This window comes from Haemaphysalis longicornis, unplaced genomic scaffold (assembly GCF_048455015.1).
Source record: "Haemaphysalis longicornis isolate Haplotype H1 unplaced genomic scaffold, Haemaphysalis longicornis Haplotype H1 scaffold_3, whole genome shotgun sequence".
Taxonomy (NCBI): domain Eukaryota; kingdom Metazoa; phylum Arthropoda; class Arachnida; order Ixodida; family Ixodidae; genus Haemaphysalis; species Haemaphysalis longicornis.
This window is the reverse complement of record NW_027526335.1, coordinates 185,042,924-185,058,150: the sequence shown is the minus strand read 5'-3', so window position 1 is coordinate 185,058,150 and position 15,227 is coordinate 185,042,924. Positions and strand designations below refer to the sequence as shown.

Sequence of the window (15,227 nt, the reverse complement as noted above, 5' to 3'; positions counted from 1 at the left end):
CGCTTCCGACGGCGGCCGACGCGCGGTGGGGGCGCTTCGGGCGGCGGCGCCTTACGGCGGCTCATGGAGTGCGGCGGCTCCGCTACAGTGGCTAGAATAGGGAAGTGTGACGAAGGCGCCGCGGCTCGCGTGGGCTTCTTGGATGCAACCGCGCGGTGGCGCTGACGCTCGTTTTCACGTCGCCCGACGTGCCGGTCAACGCCGCGTCAGTTGCAGTCCGATAAGCTCCGTGGTTTGCGACGCATTTTTTTACCTCAGATTATTTCACAATTGCAGCAACTATATGATAATATGCGCTTCCTATTACAGAACACGTTATTTGTCTCGAAATATATGCTGTCGTGACAGGCTCTCGCGCAAGCGGCCAGCCGGGAAACTTCTGAGTTTCGCTTCATTACAGTCGCTTTTCGCGCACAAATGTGAAGGCGCAGGCACAGCCCCCTAACAAAAAGCGGTCCGTGAAAGGGAAGTTGCAAGTAGATTATTGAATTCTTTGGCATGGATAGTCCACCTTGGGTCACTGAATATTTACATTTCTGCACAATTTATTGGACAGTTTTCTATGCCGATTATAATTTGATGAAACCGGGTGTAGTTATCGAAATGTTACAGCAACGGCTGAATGTTTTATCAATCACTGTATACTTTCCATACTGTCGGTTGTGGCTGCATTCAGCTAAGAATACACATATTTTCGTGCTCGTTTCGTTTTTTTTTTTTTTTTTTTGAGACACTAATTAACTCAAACACGATTATTTGACAAGCTTAAAAGGTTTGATTGAATACATTCATATTAGGAAAGCATAATTGACAAGACCAAAAGAAACCCTTTTAAATTCAATTTGTTTTATAAATATAGGTTTGCCTGAAGAATGAAGAAATTCATATTACGATACGTAATTGAAGAAATGATAAAACCAACGGCGACGCTTAATTGACGCCTGCTAATTGTTAAGTAAGTAATAATGAGAACAATAAATGTTTTGTTTATTCGCATACTTCTCCGTTTATAATTACCAGAAACAATAAGCAAAAAGGCAGTTTGACAAATCCTCACCGCTCACAGTTTTCCAGAGAAAGCATTAAGATTTTATATTCACCTAATTACTCTTCAATTCCTCATCCTAATTTAACCGAACCCTTTCAGTTATGCCCTGCGGTGAAATAAATGTTAAAAAAATGTGCTTGAATAATGACATTATGGCATTATGCGCGGCAATAATGGCAATATGCGCGGGGGCGTCGTTTAATTCGTCCAGTGACAATTCCATATTTGCGGCTTATTTTTGTGGAGGCGCAACTTTATTTGTTTTTCCAGCGTTCCCTTTGGTTTTCTCTTCTTGGGCACTGGCTTTGAGAGGCAATGTGGCACGTTTGGGAAGATCGTTGGGCTAGCATCCGGCTGGAGAAACGGCATGCATGCACAACATTCAAGGTGAGACGGTGCACCAGCGCAGCATTTTACCTTGGGTGTTGCGTTGAAATTGACGCGCGACGCTAACTGCGGATCGAAATGCTCGAGCGGCTTGTTGGCGCGAGGTGTGTTGCCCTGCCATTGAGCCACGTTTACTCGCCTTCCGACACCCCGAAAACCAACTTCTGGAACCATGCATTTATTACCCGTCGTGCAACCAAGCACAAAACAGTGACTCTAAAGGCAGCGGCTTATCCCAGACAAAATTTCAGCACCACATCTAGCATAACTCTGACGAAGCGCGATAAAAATTTAGAACGAAAAGATCGCAAAACGCGCTTGCGGCCATGTATCGCGCGCTCAGATCGACGTGTAAACGACCGCTAGCGCCATCTCGCGGATGCATGAAAAGCGGCGACGGCGGTGGCCATAGGAGCCCACCGGCGGTACACTTCCCTCTTCTAGCCACTGTAGCTCCGCTGGATTCCTGGGATGTCGCTCACGCTTGTGCTGCTGCTGTTCCTGGGCGGGGCGTGGTGCCGCCCGCGTCGGCGGCTGCGACGCAGCCGTAGTGGGGGCTTCTCTGCGCGGCATGGATAACCGGAGTGCCGCGGCGGCGCGTGGAAAAGGGTCGCGCAACTCTTAGCTCCCTGCGGGAGTTATATACAGGAACTCTAATCGCCTGCTGTCGCCTGCGCCACTATTGCTCCTGGCGGCATTTTAAGAAACCAAGTGGCAACAGTAACGAAAGGTTCCAGTAGATAGTTTCCACGTTCTGCTTCAAAACGTGGACTAGGGCAAACGCGGTTCTATAAACGTTGTAGTAGGGCGCCTTGATTCACGCGCGTCTCCGTCGTGCGGCAGCGCTAGCATCCAGGCACCCGGCCTGGAGCAGTGGAACGCGCTAAATTTAAATTTACTTGAGCAAACCTGTAGCGTGTTTACCTTGGGAGGAGAGAGACGGGAGAAGAACAGCACGAGAGGTGAGCGGGAAAGTGAAGGGAGGCATTTAATTGGCAAATGTCAACAAGGACCACCGTCTTTTGTCGACATTTGCAACGAAAGGAGCAGATACGCGGCCATTTTTTTCCTGCGCGCGCATCCAGATCGGCCGTGGTGCGACGCGAACGGTGATGTCATAAGTGCCCTTGGGTCAATTAAGGCTCCCGCCTTGGTGTTCAGCTCGCGGAAACCGGAACGAACACGAACCTGTAAATAATTATTTACGGTGCAGTCGACTATCTAATTTGTTCTTTTAATTTTGAACTGGAAGGCAGCCGGAGGAGGAAAAAAAGTGACACGAAAATTTCCTCTCTGTACTCCTTTAAAGCATTTCGGGGAGAAGGTTTTCGGTCTCGCGATGGCTCATCGATGGGGGAGTCAGGGAGGAGTGACAAGGGGGTAACAATGGGTGTGTTTTTCTCGGCTGAATCTTCCCGCATACCTGCGACGCAACGACACTCGTGATTGTAAGGACGCCGAGCCCTTCGCTGGCCGCGAAAAATACATCCCCGGAGCGTGTTTCCTGTCTCCGTCGACCACTACGTTTTGTAGAGGAGTTAACCTTGGTGAAAGCGGTGTATCAGCGGTTAATCCCCTCATTCGTTCAATTAAAACGTTTAAAGTGACGAATCAAATCTGCAACACTGCACACAATGGGTGCGAAGTGATACATTCGCGCCCAAGACGGTCAGTGCGAGTACGGGCTGTAGTTTTTAAAAGTTACCTTCAGTCTCCGTGTAATCTGCTCGTAAATCATTGTGTGCCTAGGGCGTGCGTGCGTAACATTCGATCGGTAAGAGGAAGAATACCTACGGCCTACCTTCGTTCAGGCGATCGCAAAGACAGCAATGGTCTGTAACTTTCTTTGTAAATAACCTTCGGAAATTATTGTAAATACAGTTTTTTTGTAATCTTATCCTCCTGCCATGTCCTCTTGCCGTCTACTTCATCGCCATCAACGCCCAGTTCCAACAGCGAGGGACTCGGCCGAAAAACGAACCCCATACGACCAGCAAGGTGTTACTAACTGGTTTGTTTCTTTTCCCTTTTCACTCGAAAATCATTCGTCACTAGGCCTACCCGATATTATATACGACTAAAGCGCACCCCCAGTTGCAATGTATCTATCCCTTACCCGCCGCGGTGGCTCAGTGGCTAAGGCGTTGCGCTGCTGAGCACGAGGTCGCGGGTTCGATTCCCGGCCGCGGCGGCCGCTTTTCTGATGGAGGCGAAAAGCAAAAACGCCCGTGTGTACGAGATTTCGGCGCACGATAAAGATCCCCAGGTGGTCAAAATTAATCCGGAGCCCTCCACTACGGCGCGCCTCATCGCCTGCGTTGCGTTGGCGCGTTAAACCCTACAATCAATCAATCAATCAATCAATCAATCAATCAATCAATCAATCAATGTATGTATCCCTTGTCTGTATGAGTTGAAAACGTAGACACTCACCGTGGTAGCCAAATGTAGCGACGCCCATAGTGCGACGGCCATGAAAGAGACCAACAGTCGAACCCAGGACCTGCTCTGCACCGCCGTAGACACGACCGTCATTGGGCGTGGCGGCGCCTGCGCGTACAAATGGAGGATGTTATCGCATGAGCTGTGCTCCACGGAGTAGCTCGCTGTGCAGGTCTCTGCTGCGACAAATATAAACCCATCCACACTGTCTTCCCTTACTCCTCTCTAACCTGTTTTTTTTTTCAGGCCTTCTTATCGAAATGCGGTGGACAAGTTTTCTGCGTACACAGGACCACCAGGTTTTTAAATGCAGAGCATTTCAGTAACTCACGATGTCACCCGCGTTGACGTCCATAGTCGTAGACCGCACCCCTCCCCCTTCACTATATAAAAAAAAATACTATCCGGCGCCTGGTTTCGATCCCTCGACCCTGCGGGCGGAACGCAATGTACATGGTGCTCTACCCACTGCGCCACAAAGCCGACACAGAATGGGAGGCTACGAACGCGCCTTATATCCTTGACTCATTCAAACTACGTCAAGAAGCTGCTGATACAACGCATTCACTACCACCAACTCCCCAAACACTAAACGTTAACGCAATACACCCACCCCCTATGCGACGCATTTACTCGAGTCCCCCTCGCGGGGAGATGGGCCCAATTTTCTTTCGTCCAGCCCTATAAAATTTCCTTTTAAAAGAAGGCTCCCACGCACTCTGTACAGATGGTTAACCAGAGAAGCTGTGAGAGCGGCCGTTGTTTTCCGTGCGGCGTTGCCTACCCATTTTGATGCTACGTGCCACCGGTTTTTGCCATTGCCATGTTGACGCTGCTCCGCCTGCACCGCCAGACGTTATCCCTTTAGCTGCGATTCACGGAGAAGCTCGCTGCGCGCGCATTCCGCTGCAAAAAGCTTAACCAGCCTCTCTCTCTTACTTCTAACTCCTTTCCAACTTGCATGCCCATTTGTTTGCGCTGGAGAAGTGTACTGCGAACATGGGAACATCGGACTTTTATTTCGTTTACCAATATAAAGCTTCGCATTAAAAAATTGACTCGGTGCGCCACGACATAACTGACGACACAGTAAGTTGTGGCGTATCCGCAAGTTTGGCTATTTGGGCGATGAATGCTTACAATTTTCTTCCTCCCTTGGTTACAAACACGAAGTGTGTCGTTCAATCACCTTGGCGAGGAAAGGGAGGACGCAGAGCGCCAACAGCGCGCACAGTGCGAGCAGTGCGGCCAGGTAGGCTCCGCAGGCGGGTCCCGACGAGGCGAGCGGGTACGCGGCCGCCGAAGAGAGCGCAACCAGGGGCCATGCGGCCAGAGAGACGCAGCTGCAGCTGTCGCTGGTGCCAGAGAACTGGCGCTCCAGCTCAGAGTCTCGGAAGGTCAGGCTCACCGGGTGGGCGTGCTCGCGGAGCTCCCTGCACGAATACACCAAAAATGGAGCGGAGCACACGGTTTTCAAATGCAGTTTGCTGAACGTGATTGTAAACCACGTTACCTCACATGACAAAAGAAAAAAAAACGTCTGGGGATACCTAAGAACCTTTTACGAGTTGCGAACGCGCAAGTTTTGCTTCTTGGGAGTTTACAGTACGCCAAGACCCCTCCCACATTCCATTAACCCTAAAAGTATACTTCACTGGGTATATATGAAAGAATGCACAATACTTCCTCTTTCTTACGATGGGCTAACAACCTTCAAGTGTTACGCCATGGCAGGCCGCCTTCCATGCACTAAGGCATGAAAGAGGTGCTGTCGTGTGTGTAATTTGATGTTTTAGCATCTTTTTTAAAATAACGGTGAAGTTCTACGTGTTGCACGGGAAATTGCGATGGATACGGTGCAAGCTCTCCGGAAGCCAAGACCCATCCATCCATCAATCTAGAGCCTTCACCCGCACAAGCTAGTCAGATAAATGACATCAAATTTAATTTACCTTAGTCTAAATTTGAATGTGTTTTTTTCGTCAATTGAATGAACGTGAAACTACTTTAGCATACGACAACTACATCGAAAGAGAGAGAGAGAATGCTCTTTAATGTGAACTGGTGAGGTCAGCCCTGCTAGGGACAAGGCTTGCTACACCAGATGGGGGGTGACCAGATGGGGGGTGACTACGTTGATGAGTAGTGAATATCAGACAGCAGGAACAAGACAGACATGAAGCGTTAAAAAAAAGAAAAAAGAGATGGACAAGAAAAACAAGAGAATGCTGCCAACAGAGTCCGGACATAAAAATACAATTGAAAAAAAAATCGTTAATGGAAACGCTGAAACAAAATGAAAAGTAAACGACGGGAAAAAAAGTAACACCAACCTAAGAAAAATGAATAGATGAACGCCACAGTGCGAAAGAGAAGGTATAGTGACACACTTGCTCTGTCTCTGATCTAGAGAGATTTGTCCAGTCCAGTCTCTCGTAGGAACTGGAGCGGAACTTGTGTACCTAAGGTACTGTCAGCACTATTGGCCCAGGGCCCAAGAAAATGAAAAAGTTCGAGACTGCCTCCATGACGTACACGAGAGAGGGAGCTCGCTGCAGTTTTTCGCGCAGCAGCGTATCGAGGGCAGAAGACGCACAGCAAGTGATTTACAGTCACGCGCACATCACAAATCCGGCACAGGGGGAATCTTCCCAACCAATCTTAAACTTAAAACTCCGAGTAAACGCCACATTCAGGCGCAGTCGGTGCAGAACTCCTTCACACCGCTTGTTGAGGCCGCGTGGAAAACGGAAGTCACAGTGCGGGTCAATAGCGTGCAGCGGTAGATACCTGCGGTGAGGGTCCTGCCACTCCGACCTTTGTGCAGCCCATCCACTTGCGAGGATAAGAGCGTTGCTGTCCTCTCGGGAGAAAGGAAGCTGGGTCGTGTTGCTCAGCAAGTGGCCTGCGCTGGCGGCTGCGTCGGATCTAATATTGCCTTGTATGTCCGAGTGACCAGGTACCCACTGAAGAATGATTTCATGGCCTTCGCGCACTGCCATTGTGTGAATTTCGGAGTACGCTTCCTTCGCTTTCCTATGTCGTGTAAATTGGCGACATTCATTATGAACAAAAAGGTGGTTGAAAGACGCTGGCAGAAAATTGCCAATATTACAGAGCGAAACCCCGTTAGTCTAAGTAAAATATGACCTGGAAACAACCAGCCCACCACCTGAGTCATCTTGCCGGAAGCTGTAGCAAGGCCCTGAAGACTACCCTGTGCCAGCGCTGGCGTGCCAACGTAGCCAGTACGGCTTATTAATGAAGCCACATTTCTCTCACCTAGACACTTTTTAGATGCGGCGCATCTCTTGCTCTGAGGCATGTCCCTTCTGCGTCGGCGTCGGCGGCGTCCGCACGCCACCTGCGCATGCGGGACTCTCCTCCGCCCTTCTCTTCGACAGCTGTGCGCAACGATCTCGCTCCGTCTCATTATCATAAACAACAGCTGCGTGCGCGCGCTTCGCTCCGCTCCCGTCGCGCAAGTGCGCGCATGCGCGACTCTCCTCCGCTGTCTCCTCTCCTTCAGGCGCTGTGATTATAAAGTGGGTAGCGCGCTGAGGCAGTTCAGTCAGCGCTCGCTCTCGTTCGACTTCGCGTCACTTTGCTTGACGACTGCGTGCTTGACTCGATTCTTCCGATGAGGACGTGATGGAAGCGATGGTCCCTTCAGCGAGTGCTGTGACACAATCCAATACCAGCGTCACTCCAAACGCTAAAGTAAAATTACGCCCATCTTCCCGCGTATGAGAACACCCGCATGTGATGGAATGCATCATACGCGTTCACAGCACGTCTCACCCGATTTAGAGAATCAACCCAATGGAAACGCCAATTGAACCCCCCGATGCGTCGCATCACATCAGGGTTCCCTCGCGGGAAGATGGGCGTAATTTTTTTTCACTAGAAACTCACATAATCCAAATAATGCATGCAATTAACGCGGTTGGAGGCCGGATACCGGGCGCTTCCTGCACAAGGTACCAGCCTGCCACAGGCTTCGTGAAGACCATGCCGCATATTTTATAACCAACCATCATGCCTTACCTAGCCGCCTCTATGACAAACAAGACCTTAACTGTACTAGTTTTACGAGTCATGCCAACATTCTTAAAGGGACAGACAACCGATATTTGCAGAGTGCAAGCCGTCTCGCTGCTATAAAAGCCAGCGTTTGATATACTGGGGTAACCGCAACGAATTTATAAATAAACCGACGGAAATAATTGTAATGTTGCAATAAAATTTCAATATTCTGGAAGGTTACGGCATGTCGTGTCTACAAATGATACTACGTTACCTTTCAAAAAAATTCCTTCGATTTCAACGCGTGATTCAAAAACCGCCTGAACGAATAGAAAGGGTTGCACATTGTGTTTTTTTAACCGGGGACGATTTTTGAATACCCTTTTTCGTTTCAAGTGCAGTTAAAAGTGTGTCGCCGCACGGGTCACTGTCAAGGTTGCCAGCATTCATCTTGGCCGGAAGCCTACGGCTGGTAGATACAAAAATTGCGACTTCCAAAGTTCTAGGGACTGTCAGCAAAATCGTTCCGGGTTAAGGTGCTTTAAGTGATGTCCTTTTATTTGGGATAAATAAGATATACTTGAGAAAGACAGTTTGTCTGTCCCTTTTAATAACGTTCTGCTACGCCTAAGTGACCCAGAAGTAATATATGCGGCATCCTCACTTCTCGGTGTCCCGCTCGAGCAGTTCCTTGTGAAGGCGGCGCCGGTACTCCTTCTCGTCGCTGGACGCGTCGTTGGCTCCACCGCCACCCTGCGCACGTGAAAGCGAACAAGAGAGGCTGAATGTTCCCCACTCTGGAGTAATTGGCCGCTGCTCGTGCGTGCCCGCCTTCCGCAGGAACAGACGGAAGGAGCACCATTCGAGCTGCCGTGTTTCTTTTCGGCCAGGCAAATGCGTTCACACGCATGTAAATGCTCTTCGTGCGCTTCAGAAACCTCGGCGGAGTTAGAGTTGCCAAGAGACGGCCGAGAGCCATTAGCGCACCGGGTAACAGCTACCGGCACATTTCGCAGTAAGCGCTCATTGCCGCTGTGCTGGCGCACATACCGAAACTGGATGTGCATACGCACCGCTGGGCCCAACGTGTACCGGGTGTCGCACCCTTACCGGATTTCTAGTCCACAATAACTGGGTACTAATTCAGAGCACTGGTTTGACTCGTTTTGGCATACTGCAGCTTCGACGCCTCCCCGTTCGTGTTTCTTAATGGCAGGTGCTTGATTGATTGTAGGGTTTAACGCTCCGACGCAACATTGGCGATGAGGTGCGCAGTAGTGGAGGGCTCCGGGTTAATTTTGACCACGTGGGGATCTTTAACGTGCGCCGAAATCTCGTACACACGGGCGTTCCTGCTTTTCCCCTCCATCAGAAAAGCGGCCGCGGCGGCCGAGAATCAAACCCATGACCTCGTGCTCAGAAGCGCAACGCATTAGCCACTGAGCCACCGCGGCAGGTACATGGCAGTTGCTTAGCCTATTCTCCCCAAGTACGCCCTAGCCAGCATGGCTCGTTCACTCAGAGTTACGTGTGCGAATAGTCGCTTGGTTTAAGGCCGTATTTATTGTAAAACGGTAGCTTGCAAATACATATGCCCTCCTAGAACAACTGAATACGAATTACAAACGGAATTCACAAGTATTTTGTTTTTCGTTTTCAGCACGACATATTCCACCCCTCGTGTTTTCTTTTATTGATTTTTTTGGACCAGCAGTCGCTATTACTGCTGGGACTGTTGAGTAAGCAAAGAATAATTGTTTATTTAAGGTTTACGATCGACGAGTGGGATTTCGTTTCTCGTCCTGAGTGGTTCAAGGACCAAGCGTAGCATTTTCATAGTCAGTCCACGGGTACCCCGTAGCGAGTCTCAAGTAATTACAAAATGCCAGGGCCGGGAAGCCAATGTGGGCAAGGTTTAAATACAGCTACAGCAAATGGAGCTACTGCTGCGGCATTGCCGAGGGCTATAAAGCGGAAAATTAAGTTAAGATACGGCCAGAAGCTTTTTTTATATGATGCCTATCCTGGAAACCACGGCAGTTTGTTTTTTTTGCGTAACTTTTAGCTGTCGGTTTTTAAAGACGACTGTTACCAATGGAGAAGGTAGTTTCGAAACAACTAGAAATTAAGCTTCGCCTTACCCTGCCTTAAACCCACCCTCTACTAACGAAGGAGGAAACATTCATCTGGCGTAGTTTGCAAACAAATACCTGTTACGGCACACGAATCGCCCACTCTACCTCCCCTACCCAATCCCCTTCAACTGTCCCTTTTTTTCCTCTCTGAATGCTAACTACCACACTATTAAGGGTAGTATCATGGGTTTGTCAAAACACTCCGTCGCTCACCCTCAACCCCAGCGGATCCCCCGAGTAGTTGGAGGGACTGCGAACCAGCTTCAGTCACGCTGACCAGAACTACCTCGAAGAAAAACACCACGAAAGAAGACATGATAAAGTAACTTTGTCAACTTTTTTGCGCCGTTTTTCTCCGTAGTACAATGTGCCAACTTGCCCTTCAGCAATTCCTTCTGCAGATTTATCTATAGTCCCCCGTGCGAGGGCTGCAGCCAAGGCCCAGGAGTACCTGGACTGAACCCACCGCACCGAGTGACGGCTCAACCACCACCGTCTTCTCTATTAAACGTTTGCTCTCTCTTTCTCTCTCTTAGCAACAAAACTTCAGATCAACAAGCGCTACTTACGGGCAGGCGTAACGTGATTGCTGGCGTCAGTGAAGATTTTATTAGACGCCAATATTCTCGAATAAACTCAACTGGTGAACAAGGGTACGTGAGCAGTGCTCTCGCAATTAGAAACACTAGTTGCAATTCATGTCTTTCAATTCCCAGAAATCACCACGTGGAGACCATTCCCATTCCAACCTGTCCAGCGTGAGGCGCCAGTGAAGCGTTTTTTCTTTCTTTTCATTTTTACGTTGTCCTTTTATAGTTTCATCCAGTGGCTGCATTCGCCCGCATGAAGAGCCGTTTCTTGGGCAATCCCCAACCTGGGCATGCCGTCCGGATATTGTACAACAACAAACTGTCCACGCTCTCACCACGTGGCGCTGTCGTCAGGGTCTTGGCGTCACTTTTAACACTTCAACAACCGTCGTATCAGCGCGAAAGAACAGCGCGAAAGAAATAATGTGAAGAAAGCCCTTCACTTTATTTGCGAGCCGTGACGAGTAGTGTTTCACACATCCGCCTGCTAAGGAACGGTGGTGTCAAAAATCGGTACTTTTGCCGTTGTAATACCAAACATTAGTGGAGACGGTTTGGATGTGCAGTTGCAACCCTCTCTCTAGTCTGGCTATTTAAAAGACGTGGAACCACAGCACGCGTCCGGAAATATTCAGTAAATACAAAAGGATTCGTTAAGAATTACTATGTTAGAAATGGCCTTTCTGGCAACTTGGCGGTGTCCTTTTCGTTCATTGTGAGCATGGACGAGAGTGCTTAAACAGAGCACTGCGGCTCGGAAGGCTTAGGAAAATAAACTACTGCTAGTGACAGCATGCCGGCTATCTTTATTTGCACCATGCACGTTAATAGTCCTTTAGTACAATAATATTTGTGCGACTCAATTATTATGTGCTTTGCTTTCCTTGACTATTACTCTGGAAAATGTCCTCTGCAATTATTTGTTTCCCATTCATTAAACGGCGCAGACAGCCTTTAAACAGTACCTTAAACTTTCACTTAGAGAGACGCGCCTCTTCGAATCAATAATTAGCAAATAAGCGGTGCTTAATTTTGTCACCGTGTATGCTAAATGCTTATTTCAACCAGCGCCCGATAGATAAATGTTTTTCACTGGCCTGAAACATCTGTGCGTTCGTTGCATTGATCCTTCATTAATTCAGCCGAATATTGGCAGACAGAAACCTGAATATTGCCAGATGAATAGTGTCCTTCTGGACAGAGGCAGTCCCCGTGTTCGTCTGGTATCACTCATGCGCACAGTGCAACCGTGTTATCTTCCTGTGTCGCTAGCTCCCATTTAACGACAGTAAAGCTCCACTTCGAAGCGGAGTTATTACGCTGCCCATATCCCTTAAACATTCACAACTAGGCTGCCCACCTAATTAGCGGGAATGTAGAAGGCAGCTACGTTCAACAAAGGCCGCATAAATCTTTCCTAAGCGGCCCCCGCGACCGGCGCGTTCAACGCTCCCCGGCTGCCTTGAAAGACGCCGCCCTAAGCGCGATCGTCTTTCTTACGCAAATACCCTTGGGGGGGAAGAAGCATCCGCATAGCAGCCGCCGCGGCGGACAGTCAATACACCGAAGCGCTCCGAAAGTGAAACAAAGCACTCTCCTGCCTGGCGCTGATTAAAATCTACGGCTGTCGCCACTGCCTTTGTGTCTCGGCGGCGCAGAAGGGGGATTTTTCGTACTAATGATAACTATGTGTACGCACAGTGTATCGAGTACTTCCCCGATAAATTGCAATATCGGAATCAGTACAAAGACTACGCAAAGGTTCACTGCTAAATGAAGTTAAATAGGAGGAAGTTTGGTTGCCAACATCAAGTTACAAAGAAGTGGAAGTTGCAACAACAGTGAAACGATAAACGAGCTTTAGATGAGAAGCAATCAGGTGGCTGACGAAATGATGAAGCGTATGTTCGGCAGGTATCAGTGTTCAAGCAAGGAAATTTCGGTAAATGTAGAATTGAATCGGAGACGTTATCGATTGAACTGTGATGATCGATACTTCATTTAGAGACAAGTAAAGGTGGGGAAGTGCGGCCTGCTGAAGGCAACAAATCATATACAAAACACTTATTGCTTCGCGCTTAACTTCGCAACAGTCACGCAGCACGCAGGAGGAATTCACGAGGCCGCAGTTTCTTGCACGTAGACGGTAAACAAAAAGTAACCGGAGCGCGGGTTGGAGATTTTGAGGAGATTTCTCTGCCGTGTGCCTAGCCAGCGACAATTATTTTTTTCAAGGAAGTCATTGTAAAATAAAATCCGGCCGCACATTATTTATTTATTCTGGCACCTGCATAAAATAGAAATTATTCTAGTTTCATGGAACCGTGCTCCGTTTACGTTTTGTTTCACCTGTACAAGGAATCGGCAGTGACGAGTCTGCCCACCACCCACAAGCTGACAGATATGATAGTATGAAACTTATGGCATGAATGAAACTTATGATATGATATGAAACTTAGTAACACATTCTCGAGCCTGCAAGGTGGTGTACTAAACGTCTGCAAGCGGCCGGTGCGGCCGTAACAAAACGCGGAAGACACACTCAGTCTGCTATGGACGTTCACCTGCAGGCTTCCATAAAAACCGAGATTTACCCTTTCCCACCTTACCTTCGCCAACTAGGCTCAGCATTATCAGGATTAGTGAAGACTACTACGAATACTACAACACCTACTGCACTCTAAACTGGCACAGAATTCGGTTTAAAAAATTAGCAGTGGCTTAGCTCGGCTGTGCCAGGATATACGTAGCGTGAGCTAAGGTTCAGCTGGTTATTCTTGGTTCCCTGGTTGTCTAGGATTAGCTTGACTATCGTGCTTACTGCTGCTTCCATGACACACACACGGTATACGCATTATGTGATCCATGTGTATTTATCAAGCGGCTCCGGCGCAGCGTCACCAATCGCCCCAGAGCTAAGCTGGTTCCACAGGCGCACGCCGGTGTTGCCGCGACGCACGAGCCATCGGTTGCACACCCGGCCACCCCTCGCATGATCATCAAGTAGACCGGGCCGCCACGTGCGGAACGGAGGTCGATGAAGATACTGGGTGCGTGGGGTGTGTGAGAGACGCGGGGCAGCGAGCAACGCTCTGTCCGCCGTGTGACATCATTGCTCCTAGCGCATACGCAGCACGGCTCTCCAGGAGCCACGTGAAACTGCTCATCATCGGCCAGTGTAGCTCTTAAGTTAAGAGCACGTAGTAAAAGTGCAAGTCACGTGAGTAACGCTTCTGCTTACATGCCCTTGCAGGCTTTTGTGACGATGAATTTAATGCTGAATTTCGTTTAAGTACAGTCAACCTAAAAACTTATCTAATAATGTAGGGAAACTTGAAGCGTCCATGAAGACAATGATACACGTTTGGTTCGTCAAAAAGACCTCCGATAACAATGGCACCAACCTTATCGCGAGCTTCAAATAAATAATCGAGATGTTAAAAAACATCTTAAGCAATGTAAAGTTCCAAGCCACTTTCCGATGATTTCTCTATGACGTCACAGAATGTTTTTTGTCCGTTTTCGCCGCTAACCTAAGCCGCGGACAAGAAACATGACTGTACAATTGTAGTGGGGCTTTTAGATCGTGTTGAGTATATCCCTTAATTTACAACGTGCAGCTAAAACACTGATAAAAATGGTTTTGTGCTGGCCCTTATTGCATCACTTCTTCTCATAGTGCGTCACTGTGGCGCGAAAGTTTTCAATTTTCGGGTTTTTTTAACACGAAAGTGTTTTATTCTCGGATACACGAACATTGCCTTGACGTCATATCCGTCACGGGAGTGACGCCAGTACAACGAAACAAGCGGCCTGTAAATGGTGCACCCCTGCACACAGGGTCTTTTTGAGGAAAAGCAACCTTTAGTACTAAAGAGTACGTTATGCTTAGGTTTGTTCGTTTCCGGGTTTTATATTATAACACGAAAATGGTTTATGCCGGGATACACCAAGAATTCATTGGCGTGATATCCGCCACGGAAATGACTCCAGTACACCATTGCCGAAGCGAATCGCCAGCAGCACGTCACTCGCCAAGGACACCCACAAAACACCCGCCGACTAGTAAATCATGCTAAGCTGTAGATTTCGCTGACATTTCAATTTCGTGTTTTACAGATTTCTATGACAGAGGAGTCAACCACATTTTTTTTTCTTGTGTTAATCACGCGTCTTTGGTGGCTGGAAAACGGCTGAGGGAGTTACCAAAGGCCGTGGTGTAGCACAGCGAAAAAGACAAGACACGAAATAAAGGAACAAGGGACGAGCGCTGACTGTCAACTGATGTTTATTGATCAAGTATGTTATTTATACTTAAAAGGAGTCATCACTCTTCGAATGTGCAAGACAATAAATATAAAAATAGAAACAAGAAGTGAATGCAGATAAAGTGGTAAGCCATAAAATACATGAACTTATGAGCACCATTCCTGCCTTTCTTTCGTGAACTAACAGGCACCCTTTTTTTCTTGTCTTGTCTTCTGCGCTGCCCTACACCATGAACCCGTATTAACTAGCCACTTTACTACCAAAGAACAGTTTTTTTTCTCGAACTGAACAATGTGGTATTCTGTCTTCATGTGTCGTGAAGTCCTCCAG

The 15,227-nt window shown here is 48.3% G+C and overlaps 1 protein-coding gene across 1 annotated transcript in view; it reads right to left on the bottom strand.

The window, feature by feature from the left end:
- The window catches only part of LOC144175876 (adenylate cyclase type 3-like), a 306,163-nt gene that overhangs the window by 56,681 nt on the left and 234,255 nt on the right, over positions 1-15,227 (bottom strand). The window contains exons 7-9 of the mRNA XM_077704914.1: positions 8,568-8,656; positions 5,067-5,310; positions 3,869-3,985 (exon numbers count right to left, since the gene is read on the bottom strand). Of these exons, the coding sequence (XP_077561040.1) occupies positions 3,869-3,985; positions 5,067-5,310; positions 8,568-8,656 (450 nt within the window). The remainder of the gene's footprint in view (positions 1-3,868; positions 3,986-5,066; positions 5,311-8,567; positions 8,657-15,227) is intronic.